This window comes from Saccopteryx bilineata, chromosome 4 (genome assembly GCF_036850765.1).
Source record: "Saccopteryx bilineata isolate mSacBil1 chromosome 4, mSacBil1_pri_phased_curated, whole genome shotgun sequence".
In the NCBI taxonomy this organism is placed as follows: Eukaryota; Metazoa; Chordata; class Mammalia; order Chiroptera; family Emballonuridae; genus Saccopteryx; species Saccopteryx bilineata.
In genome coordinates this window covers 111,056,048-111,082,491 of record NC_089493.1, presented here as the reverse complement: position 1 = coordinate 111,082,491, position 26,444 = coordinate 111,056,048, and the positions used below count along the sequence as shown (strand labels likewise).

Genomic DNA, 26,444 nt, shown 5'->3' with positions numbered 1-26,444 from the left:
AATGGCCTCAGGGGGCTGCATGCGGCCTGCAGGCCGTAGATTGGGGACCCCTGCTGTAAACTATTACTTAACCAAACACATTTATCCCACATTAAAATCCTCACATTCTGAATCTCTATACTTTTAAAAGCAAAATGACCAGAAATTAATTTTCAGATGCCAAATATACACAGTGGTACTTTGAGATATGAATTTAATTCGTTCTGTAACTGAGCTCGTCAGTCAGTCAGTCAACTTGTATATCAAACTGCCAATACTGGATGCATGTGCCAACATGCCAACAAGCTGCAGCTTTCCGAATCACAACTCGTATCTCGGAATTTCACTCGGATCTTGAACAAAAATATGGGCCGAGTCGCAGCTCGTATCTTAAAAATTCATATGTTGGTCTGTTTGTATCTCAAGGTACCACTGTATGTAGATTAGATGTCAAATGTATATTATAGCTAGCAAAATCTATATATTTGCTTGACTGGTGGTGGCACAGTGGATAGAGCATCAACCTGGAAACTGAAGTCCCAGGTTGGAAACCCCAAAGTCGCTAGCTTTGAACCTGGGTTCACCAGATTGAGCGTGGGGGCATCAGCTTGAGCATGGGCTCACTGACATGATCCCATGGTCATTGGCTTGAGCTCAAAGGTGGCTGACTTGAAGTCCAAGGTCGCTGGATTGAGCAAGAGGTCTGCTGGAGCCCCCTGGTCAAGGCACATATGAGAAGCAATCAATAAACAACAAAAGTGATACAACTACGAGTTGATGTTTCTCATCTCCCTTCCTGTCTCTCTCTCAAAAAAAAAAAAAATCATGTAATCTTATCTCAGAACAAATTTTAAACTTCTGTATTTTATCCTTATGTAACTGCTCTCTTATCCTCTTCAATAACAACTTATTCTTGCAGTAATCCCTGCAGAAACAGGTTAATAATCCTTTAAGTAATATGTTTTTGTAGATTTTATTGTACTTTGTAGATATTTACTGGTATTGTTTTAATTGGTTTTAGATTTAAAATTGTTTTCTAAATGCAAAATATTTTTGAAAATATTTAACTTTTTAAAATCTTGTAGAAAACAGGTTTTTTAAAATGTATTCTAGAAGTGAGCTTCTGAAACCTGGGTAATTATGTTCATTAGTCTCACTCTAATAAAATTCAATTAAAAATAAATATATTAATTAATAAAAGTTTCATTTTAGAAACAAAATTTATTGCTTGATTTTATTCTTAGCCTTTTTAAGCTGTGTATGATTTATTCTGTATATTACCCAGGTCCTGAATCAGAGGAGCACCCCAATGCCATGATGCAGGTATTTACTTGTGGACTTGATTAAAATATGTCATTAGATGGTAAAAGGCTGCTAATGACACACATAGGTGTGCTCCCTACTTCTGGACAGGGTTTCTTTGTCTCTCCCCATTTTCGTACTCTCTCACTTCCACATTTTCTTCTCTTTCTTCCATTTTTCTAGTTATCAAACAGTGCCACTTGCTTTTGCGTCAGCGTAAATCGCATTCCGTACCTGTGATAGCACATGGCCGTTGCCTGACAGAGGCTCACGTTAGTCTTGCTCATCACCGCAGCTTGTTTAAAATCCTGAAACAGTTTTATAAATTTTTATTAATTTTGCATCATTATCTTTTGTACCTTCTGAAACCTCCTTCTAACTTCGGTTCTACCATGAATATACTTAACATAAGCATTAAAACAGACATCTATCTTAGAACTTTTTTTTTCATTTTAGTATCACATCTAGCGAGACTGGATGGAGCAGAGGAAACCCATAACTGAACACTCACTTAGCATATTGTGCTCCTGGTCTCCACTCTTCCTATGGTTTTGCCCTGCTATATGGAATGAGGTATTTCATTTGCATTCTATTTATTGTTGGTTATTTTCCCAGTGCACACCACCAGAGACTTGCCCATTTAGATAGAAATGGAAGTTCACCTATAGAGAACTTGTGGCATTACAGGGCAAACACATACCCAGGCTCAGATTAGTGCATAACTGGGCATTTTTTTGTGGTTTAGCTAAGGCTGCTCATACTTTTGGAATTCACACTTCTGGGGAGAAAAGTATCATTTTGTCTAGGGACCCTAGCAGCTTCTTAGAGGGAGCAATAAAAAATTCCCAAAGATTTTGAGTTAGGAAAGTTAGCGGGACCCTGGGCTGTGGCTCAGTGGATAGAGCACTGACTGGGCATATATATATCCCAAGTTTGATTCCTGGTCAGGGCACACAGAAAAAGTGACCACCTGCTTCTAGCCCTTTTCTTCTCCCCCCTTCTCTTCTTCTTCCTCTCCCACAGCCAGTGGCTTAATTGGTTCAAGTATGGCCCTGGGTGCTGAGGATAGCTCTACTGGAGTGCATCAGCCCCAGGTGCTAAAAATAGCTCAGTACTGGAGCATTGGCCCCAGATGCATTGCCAGGTGGATCCCAGTCAGGTTGCATGCGGGAGTCTGCCTCACTATCTCCCCTCCTCTCACCAAAAAATAAAAATGTTAGCTAGCATGGACATTGATGGCCCTGGGAAAGAGGTCATTTTAAGAGTGTTGAAAGTCTGCAACATATCTTCCCTCTATGTCCCTAAACATAGTCCTCAATTAGGCATCAGAGGCACAATGTCCAAGGTGCATAAGCTTTTCAAAGCCCTACAAAAATATTTGCGAACTGAAGCAAAATAAGAACATCACTAACTTGAAATTTATAAAATATTTAAATAAATATCTCCTAATTAAAATATGTAAACTGCAACAATTCTTCTTTTCCCCGAAGTACTGCTTTGGCAGTAATCTTCCCGGGCAGTTTTGGTTGTAGCCTCCTGTGATGTAACTAAAAAGTGGTTGCAGAGAACTGTAACCTCCTCTGGAGTGGCGTAAGGGACTCCTCCCAGACTCCTTTCCTAGAGGCTGGGACACCCGCATGGTCAGCCTCACAGGGCAAGTGGTGGAGTTCTGGTGACCACCCTGTAGGAAGGAGAGAAGCTAGCCATAACCCATAGTCTCCCTCTCCTCTCTCTCTCGCTCTCCATTTTCCTTCTCTCCCTCCCCCTTCTACAAACCATCCCTGGCTGTTGCAGAGGGGGCATCTGGCTGTCTGTGGGGATGGAATGAGTTTTCTACAAATACTGGGCGTGGCAGACGGAGTAGTAGTCAAGCAGAGCTGCTGGCATCCTATTGCAGGACGGAAGGCTTCAGTCAGTGATCAGTGTGGTGTGGAATCCCCACTTAGTTTCCTGAAGCACATTTTGATACTAAATAGAACTATTGGAAGAAAATAAGAAATCTATTGTCTAATCAAGTTTATTACCAGATAACTCCCCTAAAAGGACTGTTTTGTTAAAGTAGAGGCATACTTACAAGTGAAATTGAGATTTGTTACAAACATTTCTGTTTACTTTGGAGTTGTGAGGAGTAACCAAGAACTTAATAAACTGAGAATACCAAGTTTAATTGTGTAATCAGATAAAACTTACAAAAGTCAACCTGACTCTATATACATAATTATCAACAATAGAAGTAATGACTACATATTAGCATTATTTAGAATAAAATGAACAGTTTTTAGGTGATTTTTCTCTTCTGCATTAATTTTTCTCTAATATGAGGATCATAAATAACAAGCCACAAATGGCCACTCTTAAATAAAGCAAATTCCACTGCCCTGGCCGGTTGGCTCAGTGGTAGAGCATCGGCCTGGCGTGCAGGAGTCCCAGGTTCGATTCAGCCAGGGCACACAGGACAAGTGCCCATCTGCTTCTCCACCCCTCCCCCTCTCCTTCCTCTCTGTCTCTCTCTTCTCCTCCCGCAGCCAAGGCTCCATTGGAGCAAAGTTGGCCCGAGCGCTGAGGATGGCTCTATGGCCTCTGCCTCAGGCGCTAGAATGGCTCTGGTTGCAGCAGAGCAATGCCCCAGATGGGCAGAGCATCGCCCACTGGTGGGCATGTTGGTGGATCCCGGTCGGGTTCATGCAGAAGTCTGTCTGCCTCCTCGTTTCCAACTTACAGAAAAATACAAATATATATATATATATATATATATATATATATAACATATATATCTAAAACAAAACAAAATAAATAAAGCAAATTCCCTCCACTGATGAGTTTACTCCTAAGGACTTTCACCCAAATTGTGTTTCTAACTGTGTCAGGAAGTTCGCTCTTAACCTCGTTCCTTCCCTTTGCCTCTGGACTTGCTCCATCATATTCCTGCTCACTTCTGTATCTTTAAGCCGTTTCACTGCCCTGACGTAGCATGTCTTCCCTCCAGCCTCCATGCAGGCAAACTACACAGGGCCCTGTCTTTCTAGTTCTGGTCACTACCAATCTGCTTAAAAAGTGTTGTTAGCACCCCCTGTCTCCAAATCCCTCAATTCCATCGACTTCCTATTACTGGTGTTGTTTAATTAAGACCAATTTTATTTTGTCATTTGTAAACTGCACCTAAGGACACTTTTTATTTATTTACTTTTATTCTGATCAAGGCAACCCATGTACAATGTTTATAGGCTCTAGTGAGAGTAATAAAAGTACAATGCTTGCAGGGGTCCCTGCTCCACCTCTCCTTACCCCTGAGTCCTACTCCCTAAAGTCAATCTTTCTTTTACATCTTGCTTTTATTTCTTTTGCTACTTACCTTCAAATTTCAAACATGAGAATTATATCATGTTTAACTTTCCACATAGGAAAGAATTAAGCTATCTTAGCCCATCAGTCCACACACCTCCCCTTCTCCCACCACCCTTATCCCGATAACGATTTGTTAGTCTCTATTTACCTCCCTCAAGTATAGGACCTTTTGCTACCATTTATATTTAAGTTAAAGGCGTTAAAATATAAAAGGGTAGTTTTAGGTGTCTGAACATCTCTCCTCCACTAGCTTTAACCCTTTGGAATTCTATCTTTTTTATTTCTTTACTGTCTTCCTGGTAGGTTTGCAGGAAGATAAAGAGATAAACAGATGTTCTCAATCTAACAAGCTTAACCATTAACTTCCTAAACAATGCCAGTCTAAATGCCACACTCTACTTCCTGATCAAGGCGTGCCTGTGAAAGTCATACAACTATCAATTAACTAATATGTTTTCAGCACTCATCCTACTTGACCTCTCGGTTAATCAACAGTTCTCACTTAAAATTTTCCCTGGGGAGCTTTACAGACTGTTTTCTCCTGGTTCTTTATCTAGTTCTTATATTTCTTCATTGGTTCTTCCTCATTTTTCTACTTTAATTTTTCAAATTAATTTTTTACTTAAAGAAAAATTCCTTTTTGTTGGCTTTTAATTAGTGTTTGCAGGGCATATTTCTCTAGCCTTTTACCTTACTTATCTATATCAATGTATTTAAAGTGTGATTTTTATAGCCAGAATATAATGGGACTTTAAAAATTCCAATTTGACGTTCATTAACTTAATTGGTATATTTTTACCATTTCAATTAAATATAACCCCTAACATGGTTGGATTTAGGTTTTTTTCTTTGTTTTCCTTGTCTAGACTTATTTTTTATTATTTTAATTTAATTCTCCATTTTAATTAATCTACCTCTTATGACTGAAGAGGTTACATCTGAGCAGAAACCGAGTATGAAAGAAGGACATGAGCCATGCACCATTCAGTAGGAAGGTGCTCCGTGCATAGAGAACAGCTTGTGTGAGGACCCTGAGGCAGGAAGAGGCCTGGCATTTCCAAGGAATAGCAAATGCCAGAGTAGAATGACCTGAGTTCAGAAAAGTAGAACGTTTGACAATGAAATCAAATCAGTAAGCAGCAGTTGGATCATGAAGGTTCTTGGCTGACCACAGTCAAGAGTTCAGATTTTATTTTCAATATGAGGGAAAGCCATTGGCAGGTTCTGAAAAGAAGAATACATTGATCAGCTTTATGTTTCTAAGCGGTCTGTCTGGCTGCTGTTTGAAGAGCAGCATGTAGAGGGAGGGACCAGAGCAATGGTGGTGAAGCCAGTGGGATGCTCCTGCAGTAGTCCAGGGGAAAAAGGACTCTTCTATGGCAAAAGCGAGAAATGACTGAACTGAAAATAAGTTTTGATGGTAGAGCTGACTGAACTTGCTTATGAGACAGCTATAGGGTATGAAGAAAGAGAAGGCTCAAGAACGATTGCAAGTAGTCTATGAGCAACTTAAGAACTGGAAATCAATCTTATATATCTCCATATCTTCAAAGTCAATGCAATACCTGCCTTGTCTGAAAGAACATAGGATTTTGAATCTGGGAGACCTGAAATCAGATCTTGCCCCAGAACTTTTTGGTTAAAAGACTATTCAACCTTGGCCTTGGCAGTTAGCTCAGTTGGTTGGAGCATCATTCCAATATGCCAAGGTCACAAGGTTGATCTCTGGTCGGGTCACATGCAAGAATCCACCAATGACGGCATAGATAAGTAGAACAACAAACCAATGTTTCTCTCTGTCTGTCTGTCTCCCTTCCTCTCTCTCTGAAATTCAATAAATTTAAAAAAGTATTTAAAGACTAATTCAACCTCTTTTGAAAGTTGGCTTCTTCATCTATAAGTTATAATTATAAAATGTGCAGCTCTGTTGAAAACTTAGTATGTTGATGGTAAATACTAAATTAATATCATATTTACTGTGTAGATAACATAGGCGCTGCATTTAACTCCCCAACAGGTGAGGTCTTTTGTTCCTGATCTTCATTTTCCTCACTTCCTCACTCCCAACAGTGTCACCCAGCCCAGAGTCCCATAACTTTCTTGCCTTCTCCAAACAAGGAAGTTCTTCAGCTCCCTCTCTCTGTGGAAATTCTAAATGGTATAGCTAAAAAACAAAACTTAAAGGAGTTTGATTTTTGGAATTACATTTCTTCATAATATAAATTACTTAGAATAAGGTTTCTCAGACATTTTCTTAATAATATATCATTCTATGGGGCAGAATCCCAAAGGATGAATCCAGATGGAGAAAAATAATACAAACCCAAAGTAGGAAACATTCTACCATATCATGTTCTGTTGTGGTTCCTCAGAAACAAAGCAAAACTACCACTGTTGCATGGCAACCTCCAAGTTGCTATTTGTCTTGTATCTCTTAATCCTGATTCCAAAGTTAATTTAAAATAGATAAGATTAAAACTGAGAATGATGAATTTTAATTGTTCTATTAAAAACATTTTTTTAACCATCTGTTTCTTTTTGATCTAGTACAGCTGTTATCTTCTATCCCCATTCTGAGTGCCTATTCCCACTACTCTCAGAGCCTATTTTGAGCAGCTATTTTTCATTTTATACACATCAAGCAAATTTATTTTGATATATTTTCAGTGTGTAATGAGGACAATTGTAAATAAGAAAAAGCTAGTACCAAGTAGCAAAATAAATAATACATAAATAATTTTATTTGCAAAATGAATTTTGTGTTAGTCAAGGTACTTCTTTGGGGGAAAATGAGAGTCCTGATACTTCATCAAACCGGAAACATTTTTCTTTTTTATATATTGGCTATTTGCCTGTAACCAAAACAAAGTAAAAATACACATTTTTTCCCAAAAATTATATTAGTCATTCAAAGTATTTCAATATAATTTTTGTTAAAGTTGAGTTATTGCTCATTAACATTGCCATTTGGCATTAAGAAAAACTTGTTCACTGTTTTCAGAAGTAAGCATGTACAAACAAGTGTGTGCATTTTCACAAACAATCGGGAACTTTTACCTCTAATGCGCAACTGTGCTGCCCTAGTTCCAAATAGATGAGTCCACGATTAATGAAGGTGTTTAATGTCACGGTTTCTCCAGCATCAAGAAGAAGCACAATTCCATAATCTGTTAATGCCTAAAAATAAAATAATCATTTACAACTTAGATTCAACTTTCCATATATTTTTAAGACTTTATTCACTTTAGAGAGGAGAGAGAGAGAGAAAGGGGAGGAGCAGGAAGCATCAACTCCCATATGTGCACTGACCAGGCAAGCCCAGGGTTTCAAACCTGGGGCCTCAGTGTTCCAGGTCAATGGCTTTATCCACTGCATCACCACAGGTCAGGCAGATTCAACTTTTTAGAGCCTTATTACATTGGCCAAGGAAAAATGTGTTTATGCCCAAACTAGGACCCCATCGTTAGTATTTAACTTGACTTACAATGATGTCCCAGAATAATCAGTTATTGAATTTAAAAGATACCCTAACCTAAATATTTGAATACTGCTACTCTTTAATAAGTGGTGCTGACTGTGCTTGCACCTCACATATTATATGTGATGCATCCTAAGCATTTTTATTATTTCTGGGCTGGAAGGGGGCACACAACAAGCTTCCCTCACTCAGTAGTTCCCCCAAGGGGCTACTGACATGAAAGTAGGGTATTACATTTTGTGATTTAATTTCTTTTTAGTATTTATCATTTTCCTCATGGAAACCTACATTCTATGGAGGCAGAGTTTATCCATTTTTTCACCGCTGTAAAGCTAGTAACTAGCACCATACCTGCACTTAATAGGCAATCAATAAATTTTTGTTGAGAGAATAAATCATGAATCAATGAAAATGAGTTTTAATAAAATTAACAAATAAACACTTATTGTAAAATTACTTTAAAATATTTTGATAGATTTACTAGGTTTCTTTTTTTTTTAAGACATTAATCTTAGTTGAGAATAAATAAACTCAGAGACACTTTCTCCGTTACTTTTATCTTTTTTTTCACTCATTGAATAAACAAAGTTTTACTGGTCATCTACTCTGTACCAGATACCAGAAACATCCCAAATTTGAGTTAGAACTGAATCTTTTAACTCATTTTTTTTACTGAAGATATTGTCCAAAAGAGCCATTTAATTTCAACAGAAAAGGGCTAAATTTTAAATGCCTATAGCATGTGGTAACTTAAAATGCAAGTGAATAGTATTTTACTATATTTGCTCAGTGGTTCTCTAGTGTTTCATAATTACACACTCAAGTGTCTAAAAGAATTGTACAGTTAAAGATCCTACAAGTATACTGTAGCAAATTATTAATGAACATTGCCAGAACTGTAAAACAATTCATAATATTTATGAAAAAGAAAACTAGAATGTTAGCACTTTTCCTTTCATAGAATCACAGAATGTAAAACCTGTAAGATGATGCAAGATCCACTAAGCAGCTGAATATGTGACACAAGCAGAAACAAAGGCTATAAAATGAGATTCATGAAGGGTAATGAGCAGGATTCATATCATGCCTCTGCTATTATTACTAGTTTTTGAGTATTGGATAAGTTACTCTACACTAGGCTTCAATTTCCTCACCTGCAATATCATTGCAAAAATCCATTTTGATGATATATTTATTGGTAAAGCATTTAGCCAGTGCCTACCACACAGTAAGCCCCAAGTAAGTGGTAACTGTTACTCCTCTTATTAATATAAGGTGATAGGAACCAGAATTCACCTTTTCTTACTTTTTATGAAACAGTATCTTGGGAAAATGTCTAAGTGCATTTTCTACAGAAAAACACTTGGGTAATCTCAATATAGTGTCGGCAGGAATGCTGAAAAACAGGTGGAAGTAGACAGAAAGGGAGGAGGTGACACTGTTAAATGACATCCGGTTCACATGCTGAAGCCCAAATGTTTTCACAAGGCAGCCTGAGGACTGCTCACCAGAAGCAAACAAACCTGCGAACACCAGGACAGGTCTTCACGCCCTGTGTGACTTGGATGTGTTTCTAACCTCTCCCCACTTCCTTTTCCCCATCTGTAAAATGAGTGGATGAAATGGGCTGGGTACATGGCAGCTCTAAAACAGCTAACATGATTTATTCTACTGGTTAGGTCTGTATTTAGGTAGAGTTTCGTTTTCCTTAATCATAGAGCACTGGGCACTGTTACATAGAGGAGAAAACAAAAATGGGAGTTCCCTACCCCCATGCAGCCCATTGTCTGTGGCTTCAGTTACCCAGAAAAGCAGGAGTGGGGGTGGGGAGGGAGTCACCAAAGACACCTGATAAATGATCCCTTAATTAGTCCTAGAATCTTAACAACTCCTTTGTTAAAAAATTTGTTGTTCATTTGTAAACATTTCTAGAAGAAACTTGATCCTCTAGTTACCAGGAATTCTACATCCTTTTTAGGTACAAACAATGTTGCTCAACTTCCTTTCCACAGCAAATAAATTTCAAAATCTCTAAATGTTTTTAACAGATTTAACTGCCCATGTTTCAAGGAGAGTGGGGGAGCATGCCCACCCAGAACAGCAGGAACGTGGGTGTGGTCTTTTAAAGGAAAACCTTATTGTCTATGGATGTGAACGGAAACAAAAAGGGGAGACGGAGAGAGAAGAGGATGGGAGACGCTAAGGAGACCAGGGCCAGCTGCTCACAGTGAGGCTCGGACAGCAAAAGGATCAGACACAGACAGAAAAGAGGGGTAAGGTTAGAAAATAGAAAGAAGGGGCTTGCACAGGAAGAAGCTGGAGAGGAAAGAGAAAAAGTTTCATTTCAGTCGTCAACTAGGCCTGCACAAAGCACAAGCAATACTGGTCACACTGGTCACTGGTCGCTGGGGCTGGTAACCATCACCCAAAACTCCCAACTGCATCCATGGTTTGAGCACTGTACCAAAAATACCTCAACAAACTGTTCTAGTGATGGAGATTTTGAAGCAACAATATTGCTAACGATCACTGCTTAAAAATTCTGCACACACTGTATCATTACTCTAATGAGAATTTACTCTAATGAGAATGATTTACTCTACTGAAAATCATATAATATATTTTACTTTATATATGCCTTTAAATACATATTTAAGCATTGTAAAATCAATTTTTTATTTGACATTGCTGAGATTGTATAAGAAAATTTGGTCAACACCAACAAAGAAATTAAATATAATTTAAAATGGTTCTTTAGCCTCAAGTTTTGTGTGTGTGTATGTGTGCGCACGCACGGGCGCGTGTGGGTGTGTGTATGGTGTATTTCCACACGAATTATTTTTCAAAATTACAACGTAAAAAAAAATACTTTACATATACTTTAAATGTGTTTACAAATGCTTTAACATTTTGTTAACTACATCTTACCATTTGAAGTTCGCTTATCTTGGTGTAACACAGTGCTCTGTTATAAAATGCTATAAAACTGCTTTTGTCCATGTTGATAGCTATAGTTAAATCTGTAATCGCTAGCTTATAAGTCTACAAAGAAAAAATAATTACGTGAGAAGGGTTAGTCATAATGGATAGAAATTTAATTGTGAAATAAATTCTTGAGTCTATCAGAGTTTTTGGAACACTGTAACATCTGTGATATTAAGACACACTAATCTTTCACAGAGTTAATTAAGAAAATCCCTTGGTAAATTATAATTAACTTGCAAGTAAAATTAAATATATAAAGAACTTTATTGAGATGATTATCTTATTGCTAATGTTGATATACAGCAAGGAGAAAATCATGTTTCTTATTGATAAAAAAAAAAAATCCAGCCATATTCTCCAGCAAAGTCACCAGGGCTGGCTTGCTTTGTCACTGGTCCTGTCATCTCACAGGGCTGTCCTGTTTTCTACCCACGATCCCTTCTGCTTCCTCTTTGATGCATCTCTCATACCTTAGATCATCCATTCCTATAGATAGTAATTTTCATGGAATTAACGCATAATACAAGGTCTTACATTTGCTTGAATGTATTATTTGCAAAATATTTCACATGAAATAGCTACAAAGAAGGTGAGAAGGGAAAAGTAGGAAGAAAATCAAGTATTCCATGAAGTATCAGATACCAATGCTGCTACACACACCTTGTGACCCAGGAACTCCCCCTCAGGATCCAACTAGATACTTAAAAAACGACTGTGTTCTCAGTGTGTATAATGCATTGTTTAAAGTAATAAAACAGTAAAAACATTTATTTAAACCCAAATTTCCAATGATCAAATGGTAAAAAATAAACTGTGATGGGATATTATTCAGTCATTAAAAACAGGATCTTCAAAGGTTAAGTGTGAGAAGCAGGGCACAAGACAAAGTATTTAAGTACCATAATCCCAATTTAAGAAAAATATATATCCTATACTATTAGAAAAAAGGACAATGCAAATATACCAAAATGCTCTCAGGAGTTTTCAATTGATGATGAGATAATAGGTGATTTCAGTCTTTTTTAGTCTCTCTTGGTATTTTCCAAATTCTTCTTTTTTTAATTTTTAATTTTTATTTAGAAAATTAACTTTAACAGGGTGACATTTATCAATAAGAGTACAATAGGTTTCAGGTAAACATTTCTATAGCATTTGAACTGTTGATTACGTTGTATACTCATCACCCAAAGTCAAATCATTTTTCATCACCTTATATTTGTCCCTCTTTACACCCTCCCCCTCCCTCACCCCCTCCCTCATATCTTCTTCCCCCAGTAACCACTTCACTCTTTTGTTTGTTCATTTGTTTCTTTAAGTGAGAGAGACACTCCCGCATGCACTCCAACTAGGATCCACACAGAAACACCCTTCTGGGGCTGATGTTCTGCCCATCTGGGGCTGCTGCTCCGTTACTTGGCAACCAAGCTATTTTTTTTTAGTGCCTGAGGCAAGACCATGGAACCATCCTCAGCACCCAGGGCCAATTTTCTCAAACTATTCGAGCCATGGCTTTGGGAGGTGAAAAGAGAGATAAAGAGAGAGAGAGAGGAGGGGGGAAGGGTGGAGAAGCAGACGGTTGCTTCTTCTGTGTGCCCTGACCAGGAACTGAACCTGGGACTTCCACAAACCAGGCCAATGCTTTACTGCTGAGGCAACCTGCCAGGTCCACCAATGCACTTTTATCTATGTCCATCAGTCTCAGTTTTATGACCCACCTGAGTGCTGGAATGAATACATACTACTTTTTAAATAATAAGTGTTATTTAAAATGTAAATGTCAAAAAAAGACTATTTTGTAACTCTTTTGATGTACTGTGAACCCATGAGGTGTTCTATGTAGCTCTGCCCTTAATACCACAGTGCTTCTTCTCTCACAGAGGACAAAGGAAGTGAGTCCCTACTAGCCTCCGAGCACCCACTCACTCTGAAATTTTCATAAAAAAGACAGAAAATTTCCTTACCTTGTTGTAGTATTTCAGAACGCCTCTGTAGATGTAAGCTCGCACACTCTGAGGATAAATTTTGATGGCCTCATTACAGTTCAAGATTGCTTTGCAGTATCTACCTTTCAACCCATAGAAGGCTACTCGGCTTAAATACGCCTTTTCAGAGAAGAAAGGAGGAAAGCAGGAATGGGCGTTAGAACAAGCATCAATTTTACCAAAATAGATGGCAGTTTAGACCAATCTATGCCACCCAAAGATAGTATGAAATGTAGCCTTTTTCTACTCTATTATTAAAAAAAAGTCAAACATATAGAATAACGACAAGTACAAAGAACATCCATATGCTTATCATCTGGGTTTAATACTATTATCATATTTGCAATATTTTTCGATTTTTTTCCTGAATCATTTAAAAATAAGTTGTAGATATCATACCATTCACCCAAGTCTCCAGTATGCATCTCCTGAGAAGACGATATTCTCCTGTACAATCACACACATGTAACTTCGGAATAAAGATGCTCTATTACTGATTCACTGATCTTAGTGAGTAGCTATAAAATAGAGCTAAACAAGAACATTCTAACAAAGTATTATAAAAGAATGTCTGTAAAATGTTAAGTCCAGTTTGTTGCTCTTATTACCATGATTTAATGTTACTGGTTTAGTGATGACAGTTATGTATTCTGTAACAAATCAATAGTAGGTAATCAATCCTGTGCTTTCATCTCTGGCCAAGTTCTTGCTATAGTTAAAAGGCCTGTTCTCCTCTAGCTTATGGGCATCAAAGGTTGAGAAGAAGCACCAACAGTTAAGAATAAGCATGAGCAGGAGCTACACCTGGGACTCCTTCCAGTCTCACACCCACCATGCTTAGGCTTGCAGTTCTGGTTCTTGCTCAAGGCCATGAGGATAGCCTGACTAGAGAAATGTGTGGAAACCTGTTATAGGGAACAAAGACCCTAATTTATAAATTACTTGCTAGTTTCAGTTCCTGTGACAACCAACAAAATGGATTCCGACCTTCAGATAGGCAGCTCTGAGAGAGGTGTTTCCTTCAATCTGTTATCTGAACACTCCAGCTAGCTTGCACTAGTCCTCCCTTCAATAAAGAACTCCTAACCCCTCCTTTTGATTCCTTTGTTCTAGTTTAGCTTATTCCCACTCCTTCTCCCTCCTTATAAAAGCCCCTGCCTGCACCAAGAGAGGGAAACAGGTATTGAGGACAGGAGTCCCATCTCCTCAGGTGGCCGGCACCTGAATAAACCTTTCTGTTGCACCAGCACCTGTCCTATGATTACTGACTTTTAGTCATGGCAGGCAGCCAGACATGGAAGTCATTCTTCCAGTTTCACTACCATAATATAGCTAAGAAAATTAATAGTGTTGCCCTCGAAACATCTTCTATTCGGTCCATATATAAAATTAATGAACTTTTAAACTCAGGAGCCAATCAAGCCTCCTTTATTGAATTCCATGTTGTCTCTACAGTATCTTAAAAGTAAGTAAAAAGTGTAACATCAATAGCAAAACAAGAACTAAATAAAGTTAGTAACAGTATAGTCATCCCTCGCCATATTGCAATTCAATTTTCACAGACTCACTGTATCACAGATTTTTAAATTGTATATATCTAATTTTCTATTGCAGATTTTTCGCTATATTGCAGGATTTTACGGTATATCGGTATTTTTCAATATTTATTATTTTAATTATTGTTGCGGTAAAAATAAGCATTTTCTAGCCTAAAATTTGAAAACAATATAAAAAATATAAAATGTATTAATTATACATATTAGTATTCACTGGTGAGTACCCATATAGAATTTTATATGTGGTTAAAATTACATAGGTTTAAGCATGTAGAAAGTGTTTAAGAGCACAGGAAGTGTTTATAAGAGTGTAGGAAAGGTTAATTTAGTAACACTGTGGGAAAGGTTTAGAAGAGTATGGGGAGGGTTTATACAGCCTGAAAATATATATAAATAGTAAAATAATTATAAGGTCAATACTTCACAAATTTTTGCCTATCATGGGGGGTTCTGAAACTTAATCCCTATAATAGATGAGGGACCACTATATATAAAATTATAATTATTAATAGATACATAAAAATATTAACAATATTTATATATCACAATTTACAAAAGGCTTTTGCATATATAATATTACTGTTGGAAATAATATTTTTAGTTTAAGGGAAAATCCAGATATTTGCAATATCAAAACAGTTGTCTGAAATGGAGGTAGAAGTAACCAATTATTGCTAACTAATAACAAGGACATATAAGGGATTTAATAGTTTTAGCAAACATGTAACACACTCTAAAGTACTGGAAATGTTCATTTATGTACCTCATAATGTTTTGGCTCGAGGGTAATTGCACGATTAAAATCCAGGATTGAGCTATCCTTGTGGAGTTTTGCTTTACAAAGACCACGTTGATAAAAGCCATCTGCAAAATCAGGATTTGTTTTCACAGCTCTTGTAAAAGAATCAAAAGCCTAGAAGAGTATAGTATTACAAAGCAAATTAATAAGTAGAATTTATTTATTTATAATGTTAGGAAGTTACTGTATATAACTACAGTTGAAAATTTTCATTTTTATAGTCATTTTAAATAAATTTTCCCCAGAGAACCTAGCAAAGCAAACAAAAGTAATATTTATGAACAAGTCAGGTTTATTATTATAATTTACAGGTCTCTTTACTCCCAGATTAATGTCTACATAATCCATGTTGTTAGATGACAATACTTTTGCAGATGTAATTTAATCATTACTCTTCATATTGTGTTTCTTCAAAGAAATCAAAGCCAGTACATTTGTTTTCCATGAGGGACAAGAAACTCATAGCAGCTACATAGTTATGAAATTTCAGAACAACAGTATTCCAAAAGGTTTCTCAACATTGTAAAGCTAGGTTTGTTCTAGTTGACCAAAAGGGCTAAAAACATAAAAAAGATTTGTAATTAATCTTATATTTATTGGAATTTCCTAATGGGACAACTAATCATGTGCAACTCTTTTTCAAGATTAGAGATGCAAGTTTCAGATACAATCCACTCTTATCAGGACAGGAATATTGTGTGTGTGTGTGTGTGTGTGTGTGTGTGTGTGTGTGTGTAGATACAGTTTTAATATATCTAACATTAGCCATTGAAAAATATCAATTATTTCACATATTTATCGTATCATTGACAATTTTGAAATGGAGAATTGTGCAAAATAACCAAATATTAGATAAGAATAAAAATATTAAATCAACTGGTATTAAATGAATCTGGCTGTCTAAATAACCTGTTTCAATCTGGTTTGAACTGTTCAGTTATCATTAAAAGATATGTGTCTTAATCATATTAGTGTGATGAAATTATTTTGCTATAATACTTTCTTATAATTCTATTGATTGTTTTGATGAGGGGACATACATTAGGCTTTAGAGTGTTGTTGACAAGTAAGCACCAAATAAAATGTGTTGGACAAATAAAACAATGTAGCAGGTTTTGCAAAGTGTATACTGAGTGTAGTAAGTTTTATAAGAAGCTTTGGTTTACTGTATCGGTTATTCTCTGCATAGGTAGCTTTCAGAAATAGAACACAAGCAACTTCTAAAATCACAAATAACCCATGCTCTTAAATACACAAAATACCATCTGTAAGTTGCCTTCATCCATGTAACAAAGACCCAAGTTGTACAGACAGTCCACGGATGCCTCTAAGGCATTTGGTCCTATATCAGAATAAGAAAAGACATCCAATGCCTTTTTAAACTTTCTCACAGCTTCCTACAATGGTAAAAGAGAAAGAGGGTTGAGAAGGTTTCTTTCTAGTATTTACTTAACATAACAGCCTTAAACACTAAAAGGAATCCTGAGCACTCAGCTTTACCCACACACAGGTCCTGCTGAACCTCTGCAAGAAGAGGACCCAGGCCTGCCTGACTGCATGCAGCCCCACCAGGTGCCTGTCCGACAAGCCAGTCCCTAAGCAGGCTTATACATGAGGACTTCTACACCTACACTTTCTAATTTCTAAAGATTATTTCTCTGTAGTCTTAAATTAAATTTATAGTTACAGACTAGTTTATGACCAATTTTCTCATAATTTTCCTGATAAAGGCATACTGAGCAGCTTTTAGGTAGTAAAAAAATCTCCAATGATAATATCTAATGTCATTTTACTTAACCTTTATTTTGTCATGCTGTGCTCTAAATGGAGTCCCATTGACACCAGAAAACAAACTAACATAAAAAATCACCCATTTAAACTATTTAGTCAGATAGCTGAAACTCATTAATGAAAAACATTCAATTTTCCAGATAGAAATGCCTATTCATAATTACCTCATCAATATACGCATCTATACAGAAACATAAATACTTGTGACTCTTTAGCCCATTGTTTTAATTAAACTGCTAAAGAAACAATGATTTAACTTGAACATGCCATATGTCCATTTAAGTAAATTAGTATTTTCTCCATGTGTACAGCCCACCCCAACATCCATGTTTCTATCCCCACTCTCAGTATATGCCCTTGCCTTAGGAAAATCATCACCTCAATTCACTGCCTTTTAACGTTTTGTGAAGGAATATACTACCTCCATTGCTATCTTTTTCTCTCCTGTCTTTGATGGTTTCCTTTCTTCACCTTTTCAGAGTTAACTCCTCAAGCTATGCCCGTGACCCCATCTCCTTCTGCCTGGCCTAACCACAACCTATTTCCTTCCTCCTTTGGATCTCCAACCCTTCACTGTCTCCTTGAGTCCACAGAGTCTTCCCCTTCATTTAAATTTAAATGAACACATCCTCACTTCCTCCTGCTTCCTCCTCTGGCTGATACCCTCCTCTCTATCCCTACTCTGAAAAGTCTCCTTGATAGCTCTTGGGGACTTACAAGTCAAATATATTTATTTACATTCTGGAAACAGTGCTGTGGCTGCTGTGTAGATAAATGCTTGGAAGAGTGAAACACTGTTGCTATAATTCAAGCAAAATAAAAATATGTTCTGGTCTAGAATCATCACAGAAATCAGGAAAGGAAGAAGATTGGAAAGATATTTAGAAAGTAGAAGGGAGAGAATCACTACTAATTGTGCATCACAGGGCAATTTTTCATTGCCAGTTTTCTAGCAGGGCAATGAGGACACGAGTGGGGAGGGGGGGGTAAAGTAAATATAAGAGCATTCCTAAAAGGAACTGGATATCATAAAGGTGTCAATTCTCCCTAAAAGTAACCTTGAAATTCAATAAAATTCAATCAAAATTCCAATGAGATTTTTAATGGATTTTGACAAGCTGAATTCAAACTATATATGGAGGAGTAAAGGCTGAAGAATAACCAGAAATTTCCTGGAGAATATGGTGTGAGTACTTCTTCTACTAGATATCAAGAATTACAGCCTGAACAGGCAGTGGCACAATGGATAGAGCATCGGCCTGGGACACTGAGGACCCAGGTTCAAAATCCCAATGTCGCCGGCTTGAGTGTGGGCTCACCAGCTTGAGCAGGGGATCACTGGCTGGAATGTGGGATCAGAGACATGACCTTTGGTTATTGGCTTGAGTCCAAAGGTCACTGGCTTGAGTCCAAGGGGTGGCCAGCTTGAGCATGGGATCATAAACATGACCCCATGGTCTCTGGCTTAATCCTAAAGGTAGCTGGCTTAGGCAAAGAGTCACTGGCTTGGCTGGAGCCCCCCCAATCAAGGCACATATGAGAAAGCAATCAATGAACAACTAAGGTGCCACAACTATGAGTTGATACTTTTCATCTCTCTCCCATCCTGTCTCTCCCATCTGTCCCTTTTGCTCTCTCTCTTTCTCTCTCTCTCTTGCTTAAAAAAAAGAAATATAGACCTCAAAATCAGATCCACACATTCATAAAAACATAATATGACAGACATCACATTTCAGATCTTTGGATTAAGAACATGTTAATAAGTGATAATGAAATACATGAATGTTTATATGGAAAAAAATTGAAATTTTATCCATCTCACACTCAAAAATATATATTTAAGGTAGAGTAAGGTCTTCAATGGAAAAAGCAAAACTTTTAGACTTTTACAAGAAAATATGGAAAAATATTTTATGACCTTGGAGTAGGGAAGAACTTCTTAAAGTTTTTTAAAGCTTTGACAACAAAATAAAAAACAGATATATTCAACCATATAAAATTAAGAACCTCTGTTCATCAAAAGGCACCACAAAAATAAAATTAAAGACAGCTCTAAATTTCAAAAAGATATGTGGCACACATATAACCAACCAATAATTAATAACAAAATTTAGTTTTTAAATGTCTAAAATTGATACAAACAAGACAAAAAATGTGTATAGGAAATTGATAGAATAGGAAATATTAGTGACTAATAAACATATAAAAGATATTCAACCTGTGCTCAAACTAAGAAATGTGAATTAAGACCACAAAGAGAAATCAGTTTTTATCCAACAAATTGACAAAATAAAGTCTGACCCTAGCAGTTATTGTAGAGGATGCAGGTAAGAGTAAGGTCTTACACTCACCTACTGCAGGTGGGAGAATAAATTGACCAATCCTATTGTAACGATGTGTCATTTTCTTGAAAGATAGGCATTGACATTCTCTACATACCACAATTCTACTCTAAAGAAATTCTGGGAAAACTACTCCCCATGTTAATCCAGTGGTTCTCAGACTTTTTGAAGTTGGGGCACATTTAAAATTCTACAAATAATTGTAGGCACACTATATACAAATTTCTGAGAAATATTTTATAATAATTAAGTCAAATATTAAAGAAAAAATACAAAGTCCAAGCATGCTTTTATGGTAATTAAACAAAATAAATACAACAAAATTAAATTTATCCTGACATTAAAAAATATTTTTATGTTACATTTTCTGAGTTATGCTTTTTAGAATTCATAAAAAAGAGGGGTTAAAAAATAAAAAACGACAAAAATGTTATCTTTGTATATATATATACATGTATATACATACATTCTCAGTAAGATTCTTTTTATATATAAATACATTCTTTTTATATAGATAGATAGATAGATAGATAGATAGATAGATAGATACTTTCTCTAGTAAATTTGACAGGTCTGGCGTGAATGTGTTAAGTTTTTTCATTCTTGTGTTTATGAGAAACATGAGCCTGATGTGTCCTAGCAATTTCTTCAATGTTTGGGCATATATTTGAAAGGCAAATTCTCATTTCCTCATCAATACATTGAAGCATTTCTCTCTTCTTATTCTTAATTGTGTTGAGTGCAGAAAACTCCCATCATACATATCATCTTAACTTCACACCAAACAAAGGATAGAAGAAACTGGTCTCCAGCCTTTCCAGGGAATATGGGGGGTAGTGTAAACAATCCAGCACCACAGCTTAACAGCCTTTTGCAACCTAATCAGGCAAGTGAGGTAGGAGGTTGGGCAAACCGTCAGCTTACAGCATATTCCCCACACCTCTGTCCCCCAAAAAGCTAAACTCCAAAAACCCTGTTGGTTTTTTGGTCCTCAACAGGCACATATTTCTCTGGAATACCATAGGGGGCAACTGGAAATCTTCTAGGGCACACCACTGTGCCCTGGCACACACTTGGAGAACCACTGTGTTAATCAAAGACATGAAAAAAGTGTTTATAGTAGCCTACAGTTAATAGGAAATAAAAAAGGATGAAGGGAAACAAACCAAATGTTAACTAAAGAATCAATCAGTAAATGATAAAATTTAGTTTTGTAAAAAGATATGTAAGCAGTCATTCTAAGCAAAATATCAAAATTCCATTAATAGGTTTAGTAAACATTACTCAAGACTTTGTACCTTGTTTCTCTTGGCCTTCATATAAGCTTTTGCTAACAGAGCATACATGGTGACCTCAGGTCTATTCAAAGCCACCTCTTCTAAAATCTGAATGGCCTTGTCATGATTTTCACAAAATGAATAAATGAGTGCTTGCTGTATAGGGCTCAAGTCAATGGCGCCTAAGAGGAAAGTTTATTATCAATATGTTTACCAAGTATCTAAGATTGAAAATATATGCAATAATTTAAGAAAGCCAAGCAACTCAATGATCTATTTTTTCATATGAATTAACAAATCAATAACATACTAAAATCTATTTACTATCAATAAATGAGACTTCCAATACAAATAAAAATAAATAAATAAAAGGTAAACCTGGTATTTTTCTATAATGATCTGTCTCACAAAATCCACTGCCATGAAGCATTTTACAAATTGATTATGTAAAAATAAATGAAAGCTTCAAGGTTTCAAAATCAAACTGACTTTCAAGTGAACCCTTCAAGCTATCTATACATAGCTACTGCTAATAGTACAAAAAATGTTAAAGAGGTGTTTTCTTTTAAGTTAAGATGGTTATAATATTGCATTAATTATATTTACCTTTGTTCATTTCTGCTACTTGATAAATAGTGAATTTTGCAAGATCATAACACTTCATCTTTAGGAGATATTGTCCTCTGGAAGAAATAATGCCTCTTTAATTCTAAGTAGTTAAAAAGACTTTTTCTACAACAAAGAGTCTTATAACCAGTTACTGAAAATTTTACAATTAAATACATTTATACTGACATATGTGTGATAAAAACAATGTGAAAATCATAAACACTTTATGTAGTCTGAATGGACCAATGAGCTTAGAGATATGATGAGAAAACAGCAAGGAAATGTGAAGCTGAAAGAAAAACACTATATTTAAAATGTTATGCTCTGTTGCTGAGAAATTACTAAAAGATAAACAGTTCAAGGGAAATAAAAGTAGAAAAGTATTTACATAAATTGTTAAAATGTAGTTCAAGAATTTAAAAACAAAGCCAGCTCTTACGGGTTTGTTTTTGCTTTTGGGGGTTTTTTTTGGTGTTTTTTTGTGTGTGTGTGTGTGTGACAGAGACAGAGAGAGACAGAAGAGTGACAGGGACAGACAGACAGGAAGGGAGAGATGAGAATCATCAATTCTTCGTTGCGGTTCCTTAGTTGTTCATTGATTGCTTTCTCATATGTGCCTTGATGGGGGGTGGAGGGGGTATAGCAGACCGAGTGACCCCTTCCTTGCTCAAGCCAGCGACCTTGGGCTCAAGCTGGTGAACCTTGCTACAACCAGATGAGCTCCCACTCAAGCTGGCGACCATAGGGTTTTGAACCTGGGCCCTCCACGTCCATCCAATGCTTTATCCAATGCGCCACCTCCTGGTCAGGCAAAGCCAGCCCTTATCAGAAAGCATTGTTATGGTCCCTTTTCTCACGTCTGTAAGTCCATTTTCCATGTTAAAGGCTGTAATACATTTTTGGTGGTGATAACTCATAATTTGCAGTGAGTGATAACTCATAACAAAGCTCTACAGCATTTGAAATACAACTCAATGTATCACTTTTTCTGTCTTACTAAATTAGCTGAGTTTTACACTTGGTAACCCTGTGGACACAATCATACAACTTCAAAATATGTCACCTTACTTTCATGAGCCATGTGATAACTATATAAGCAGTAATCTAGAGAGGCCTCAGAGAACTTTAAAACACCAAATAGTCATGTTTGATGCAAGGATAAAGCAAAGGGAAAGATCTGGTTATCTTATATTATAAATTATCTTGAAGCTTAACAAAAACAACTGTATCTGACTTGCTAGTTGGGAGATGGCCACTGTTGAAAGATTAAATGTAAAATGAGGAAACTGGAAGGCTCAAGAGAGAGTTTGAAGAATTCTATTTCTATGCTCATACCTTATTATATATAATTGGATTCCATCTGGCTGAAGGTGGATAGCACGCGATAACTCTCTTACAGACTTTTTCAATTTATGCACCTATTGAGTAATAAACAGAAATATAGCTCATAATAACATCCCTTGTTTCTTTTCTGATGTTTATTCCCTCTCATCCTCAATACAGGAATTGTGTAGAAACATCTCCTATTACACATTTTTCTGAACAATTATAGCAAACGGGAATATAAAAATGTGAAAAGTTCCTGAGGTAGCCTTTTGGATTTTAAAACTATTTATCTTTAATTTTGAAGAATTTTTACAAATACCCACATATATAATTTTACATAAATGTAATTACATAATACAACGTAGTTTGTTTTCCCTTTTTGTTTAGCTTTCCAGTTTTTCACCTTCATTTATAACACCTGTATGGCCAGTAGTCACGCCTGTCATGGCCGCCATTCACTTGCAGGTTCCCATTAGATTCGTGTGAGTATTGCTGTACTGACAATGTTTGGCTCTACGTATGCATGTGAGCAGTCTTTCTCACATCTAAAGAACGTTAAGACCAACCTACAATCACGTTTAACGGATGGAAGTCTCAACGCCTGCATAAAGCTTAACCTCACCACGTATCAACCAGACTACAAAGCCATCAGCAAATCCATGCAGCACCAGAAGTCGCATTAATGGTAAGAAGTACTTTATTTATCATTGGTTAGCAACAGCATAACAACGTTATTAAAAAGAATTCAGAGACTTATTGTACTTTAAAAGTGTTGGTCTTACATAAAATGCACACATTTACTTGTATTTAGTGTTAAACATATTGTATGGCTCTCACGGAATTACATTTTAAAATATGTGGCATTCATGGCTCTCTCAGCCAAAAAGGTTCCCGACCCCTGCTCTATTTCATTCCTCAGTTCATATTGTTCATTAGATTCCTCAAATGAGTGAGGTCATATGATATTATTCTATCTCTGCCTGGCTTATTTCATTTAACATAATAGTTTCCAGGTCGATCCATGTCGTCACAAAAGGTAAGATTTCCTTCTTTTCATGGCCCCATAGTATTCCATTGTGTATATGTACCACTGCTTTTTAATCCACTCATCCACTGACAGACACTTGGGCTGTTTCCAGATCTTGGCTATTGTAAAAAAATGCTGCCATAAACATGGGGGTGCATTTCTTTTTTTGAATCAGTGATGTGGTGTTCTTGGGATACATGCCTAAAAGCGGGATGGCTGGGTCAAAAGGCAGTTCCATTTTAAATTTTTTGAGGAATCTCCATACTGTTTTCCAGTAGCTGCACCAGTCTGCATTCCCACCAGCAGTGCAGGAGGGTTCCCTTTTCTCCACATCCTGGGCAGCACCTTATTATCTGTTGTTTTGTTAATGAGTGCCATTCTGACTGGTGTGAGGTGATACCTCATTGTGGTTTTAATTTGCATTTCTCTAGTGATTATTGATGTTGAACATTTTTTCATCTGCTTATTGGCTATCCATATGTCTATTCAGTTATTTTGCCAATTTTTTGAATGGATTGTTTATCTTCCTGGTGTTGAGTTTTACAAGTTCTTTATAAATTTTGGTTATTAACCCCTTACCAGAAGTATTTTTGAATATGTTCTCCCATTGTGTGGTTTGTTCTTCTATTTTGTTCATATTGTCTTTAGCTGTATAAAGCTTTTTAGTTTGATATAGTCCCATTTGTTCATCCTGTCCTTTATTTCACTTGCCCGTGGAGTTAAATCAGCAAAAATATTGCTGCGAGAGATGTCGGAGAGGTTACTGCCTATGTTTTCTTCCAAGATGATCATGGTTTCACAACTTATATTCAACTTTTTTATCCATATTGAGTTGATTTTTGTGAATCGTGTAAGCTGGTGGTCTAGTTTTATTTTATTTTTATTTTTTTGCAGGTAGCTGTCCAATTTTCCCAACATCATTTTTTAAAGAGACTGTCTTTACTCCATTGTATGCTCTTACCTTCTTTGTCAAATATCAATTGTTCATAAAGTTGTGGGTTTATTTCTGGGTTCTCTGTTCTGGTCCATTGATCTATCTGCCTGTCTTATGCCAGTACCAAGATGTTTTGAGTACAATGGCCTTGTAGTATAACTCGATATCAGGAAGTGTGATACCACTCACTTTATTCTTCTTTTTCAAGATTGCTGAGGCTATTCGTGTTCTTTTTGGTCCTATATAAATTTTTGGAATATTTTTTCTATATCTTTGTAGTATGTCATTGGTATTTTAATAGAAATTGCATTGAATTTATGAATTGCTTTGGGTAAGATAGACATTTTAATAATGTTCATTCTTCCTATCTATGAACATGGTATATGCTTCCACTTATTTGTATCTTCCTTGATTTTTTATCAATGTTTTATAATTTTCCAAGTACAAGTCTCTAAATACCTTGTTTAAATTTACTCCTAGGTACTTTATTTTCTTTTGTTGCAATAGTGAAGGGGTAGTTCTCTTAATTTCTCTTTCAGACAGTTCACTGTTTATGTATTAAAATGACTGATTTCTGAATATTAATTTTATATCTTGCCACCTTGATGAATTCATTTATTAGGTCCAGTAGTTTTTTGACTGAGACTTTAGTGTTTTCTATGTACAGTATCATATCATCAGCAGATAATGATAGTTTCATTTCTTCCTCCCAATTTGGATGCTTTTTATATCTTCCTCTTGTCTGATTGTTGTGGCTAGGACTTTCAGAACTATGTTGAATAAGAGTGGTGAAAGGGGGCATCCCTGACTTGTTGCTGATCTTAAGGGGATTGCTTTTAATTTTTGCCCATTAGTATGATATTGGCTGTGGGTTTGTCATAGATGACCTTTATCATGTTGAGGTATGTTCCCTGTATTCCTACCTTGCTGAGAGCTTTGATCATAAATGGGTGCTGGATTTTATCAAGTGCTTTTTCTACATCTATTGATATTATCACGTGATATTTCTTCTTTTTGTTTATATGATGAATCACACTGATTGATTTGAGAATACTGTACCAGCCTTGCCTCCCCAGAATAAATCCCACTTGATCATGATGTAGGATTTTTTTCATGTATTGCTGGATCCAGTTTGCTAATATTTTGTTGAGAATTTTAGCATCTAAATTCATTGGGTATATTGGCCTATAATTTTCTTTCTTTGTATTGTCTTTTCCTGGTTTTGGCATCAGAATTATGCTCGCCTCATAAAAGAAGCTTGGAAGTTATCACTCCTCTTAAATTTTTTGAAATAGCTTAAGAAGGATAGGTGTTACTTCTTCTTGAATATTTGGTAGAATTCGTCAGTGAAGTCAGCTGGCCCAGAGCTTTATTTGTTGGGAGTTTTTTGCTGTTTCAATCTCATTTGTTGTAATCAGTCTGTTTAGGTTTTCTGATTCTTCCAGATTGATTTTTGAAAGATTATGTTTCAAGTTATTTGTCCATTTTACCTAGGTTGTCTAATTTTTGGCGTACAGTTCTTCATAGTATTTTCTTACAATCCTTTGTATTTCTGCTATGTCAGTTTTTAGTCTCCACTTTCTGTTGTTGTGAGTCGGGGGTGCAGAGAGAGATCAGCAGACGAAATGTCAGTCAACTAGCAAAAGATTACAGCTTGCTCAGACAAATGGTGCCGAGTTTGTGCTGTGTCCTTTTTTTATTCTCAAGATTTC

General features: G+C 36.3%; 1 protein-coding gene across 1 annotated transcript in view; it reads right to left on the bottom strand.

Moving 5' to 3' along the window:
- The window catches only part of LOC136335525 (tetratricopeptide repeat protein 6-like), a 58,357-nt gene extending 36,857 nt beyond the window's left edge, over nt 1-21,500 (bottom strand). Inside the window, exons 1-6 of the mRNA XM_066276722.1 lie at nt 21,443-21,500; nt 20,858-21,018; nt 16,689-16,823; nt 11,033-11,146; nt 7,684-7,803; nt 1,516-1,589 (exon numbers count right to left, since the gene is read on the bottom strand). Of these exons, the coding sequence (XP_066132819.1) occupies nt 1,516-1,589; nt 7,684-7,803; nt 11,033-11,146; nt 16,689-16,823; nt 20,858-21,018; nt 21,443-21,500 (662 nt within the window). The remainder of the gene's footprint in view (nt 1-1,515; nt 1,590-7,683; nt 7,804-11,032; nt 11,147-16,688; nt 16,824-20,857; nt 21,019-21,442) is intronic.
- Nucleotides 21,501-26,444: the final 4,944 nt, after the last annotated feature.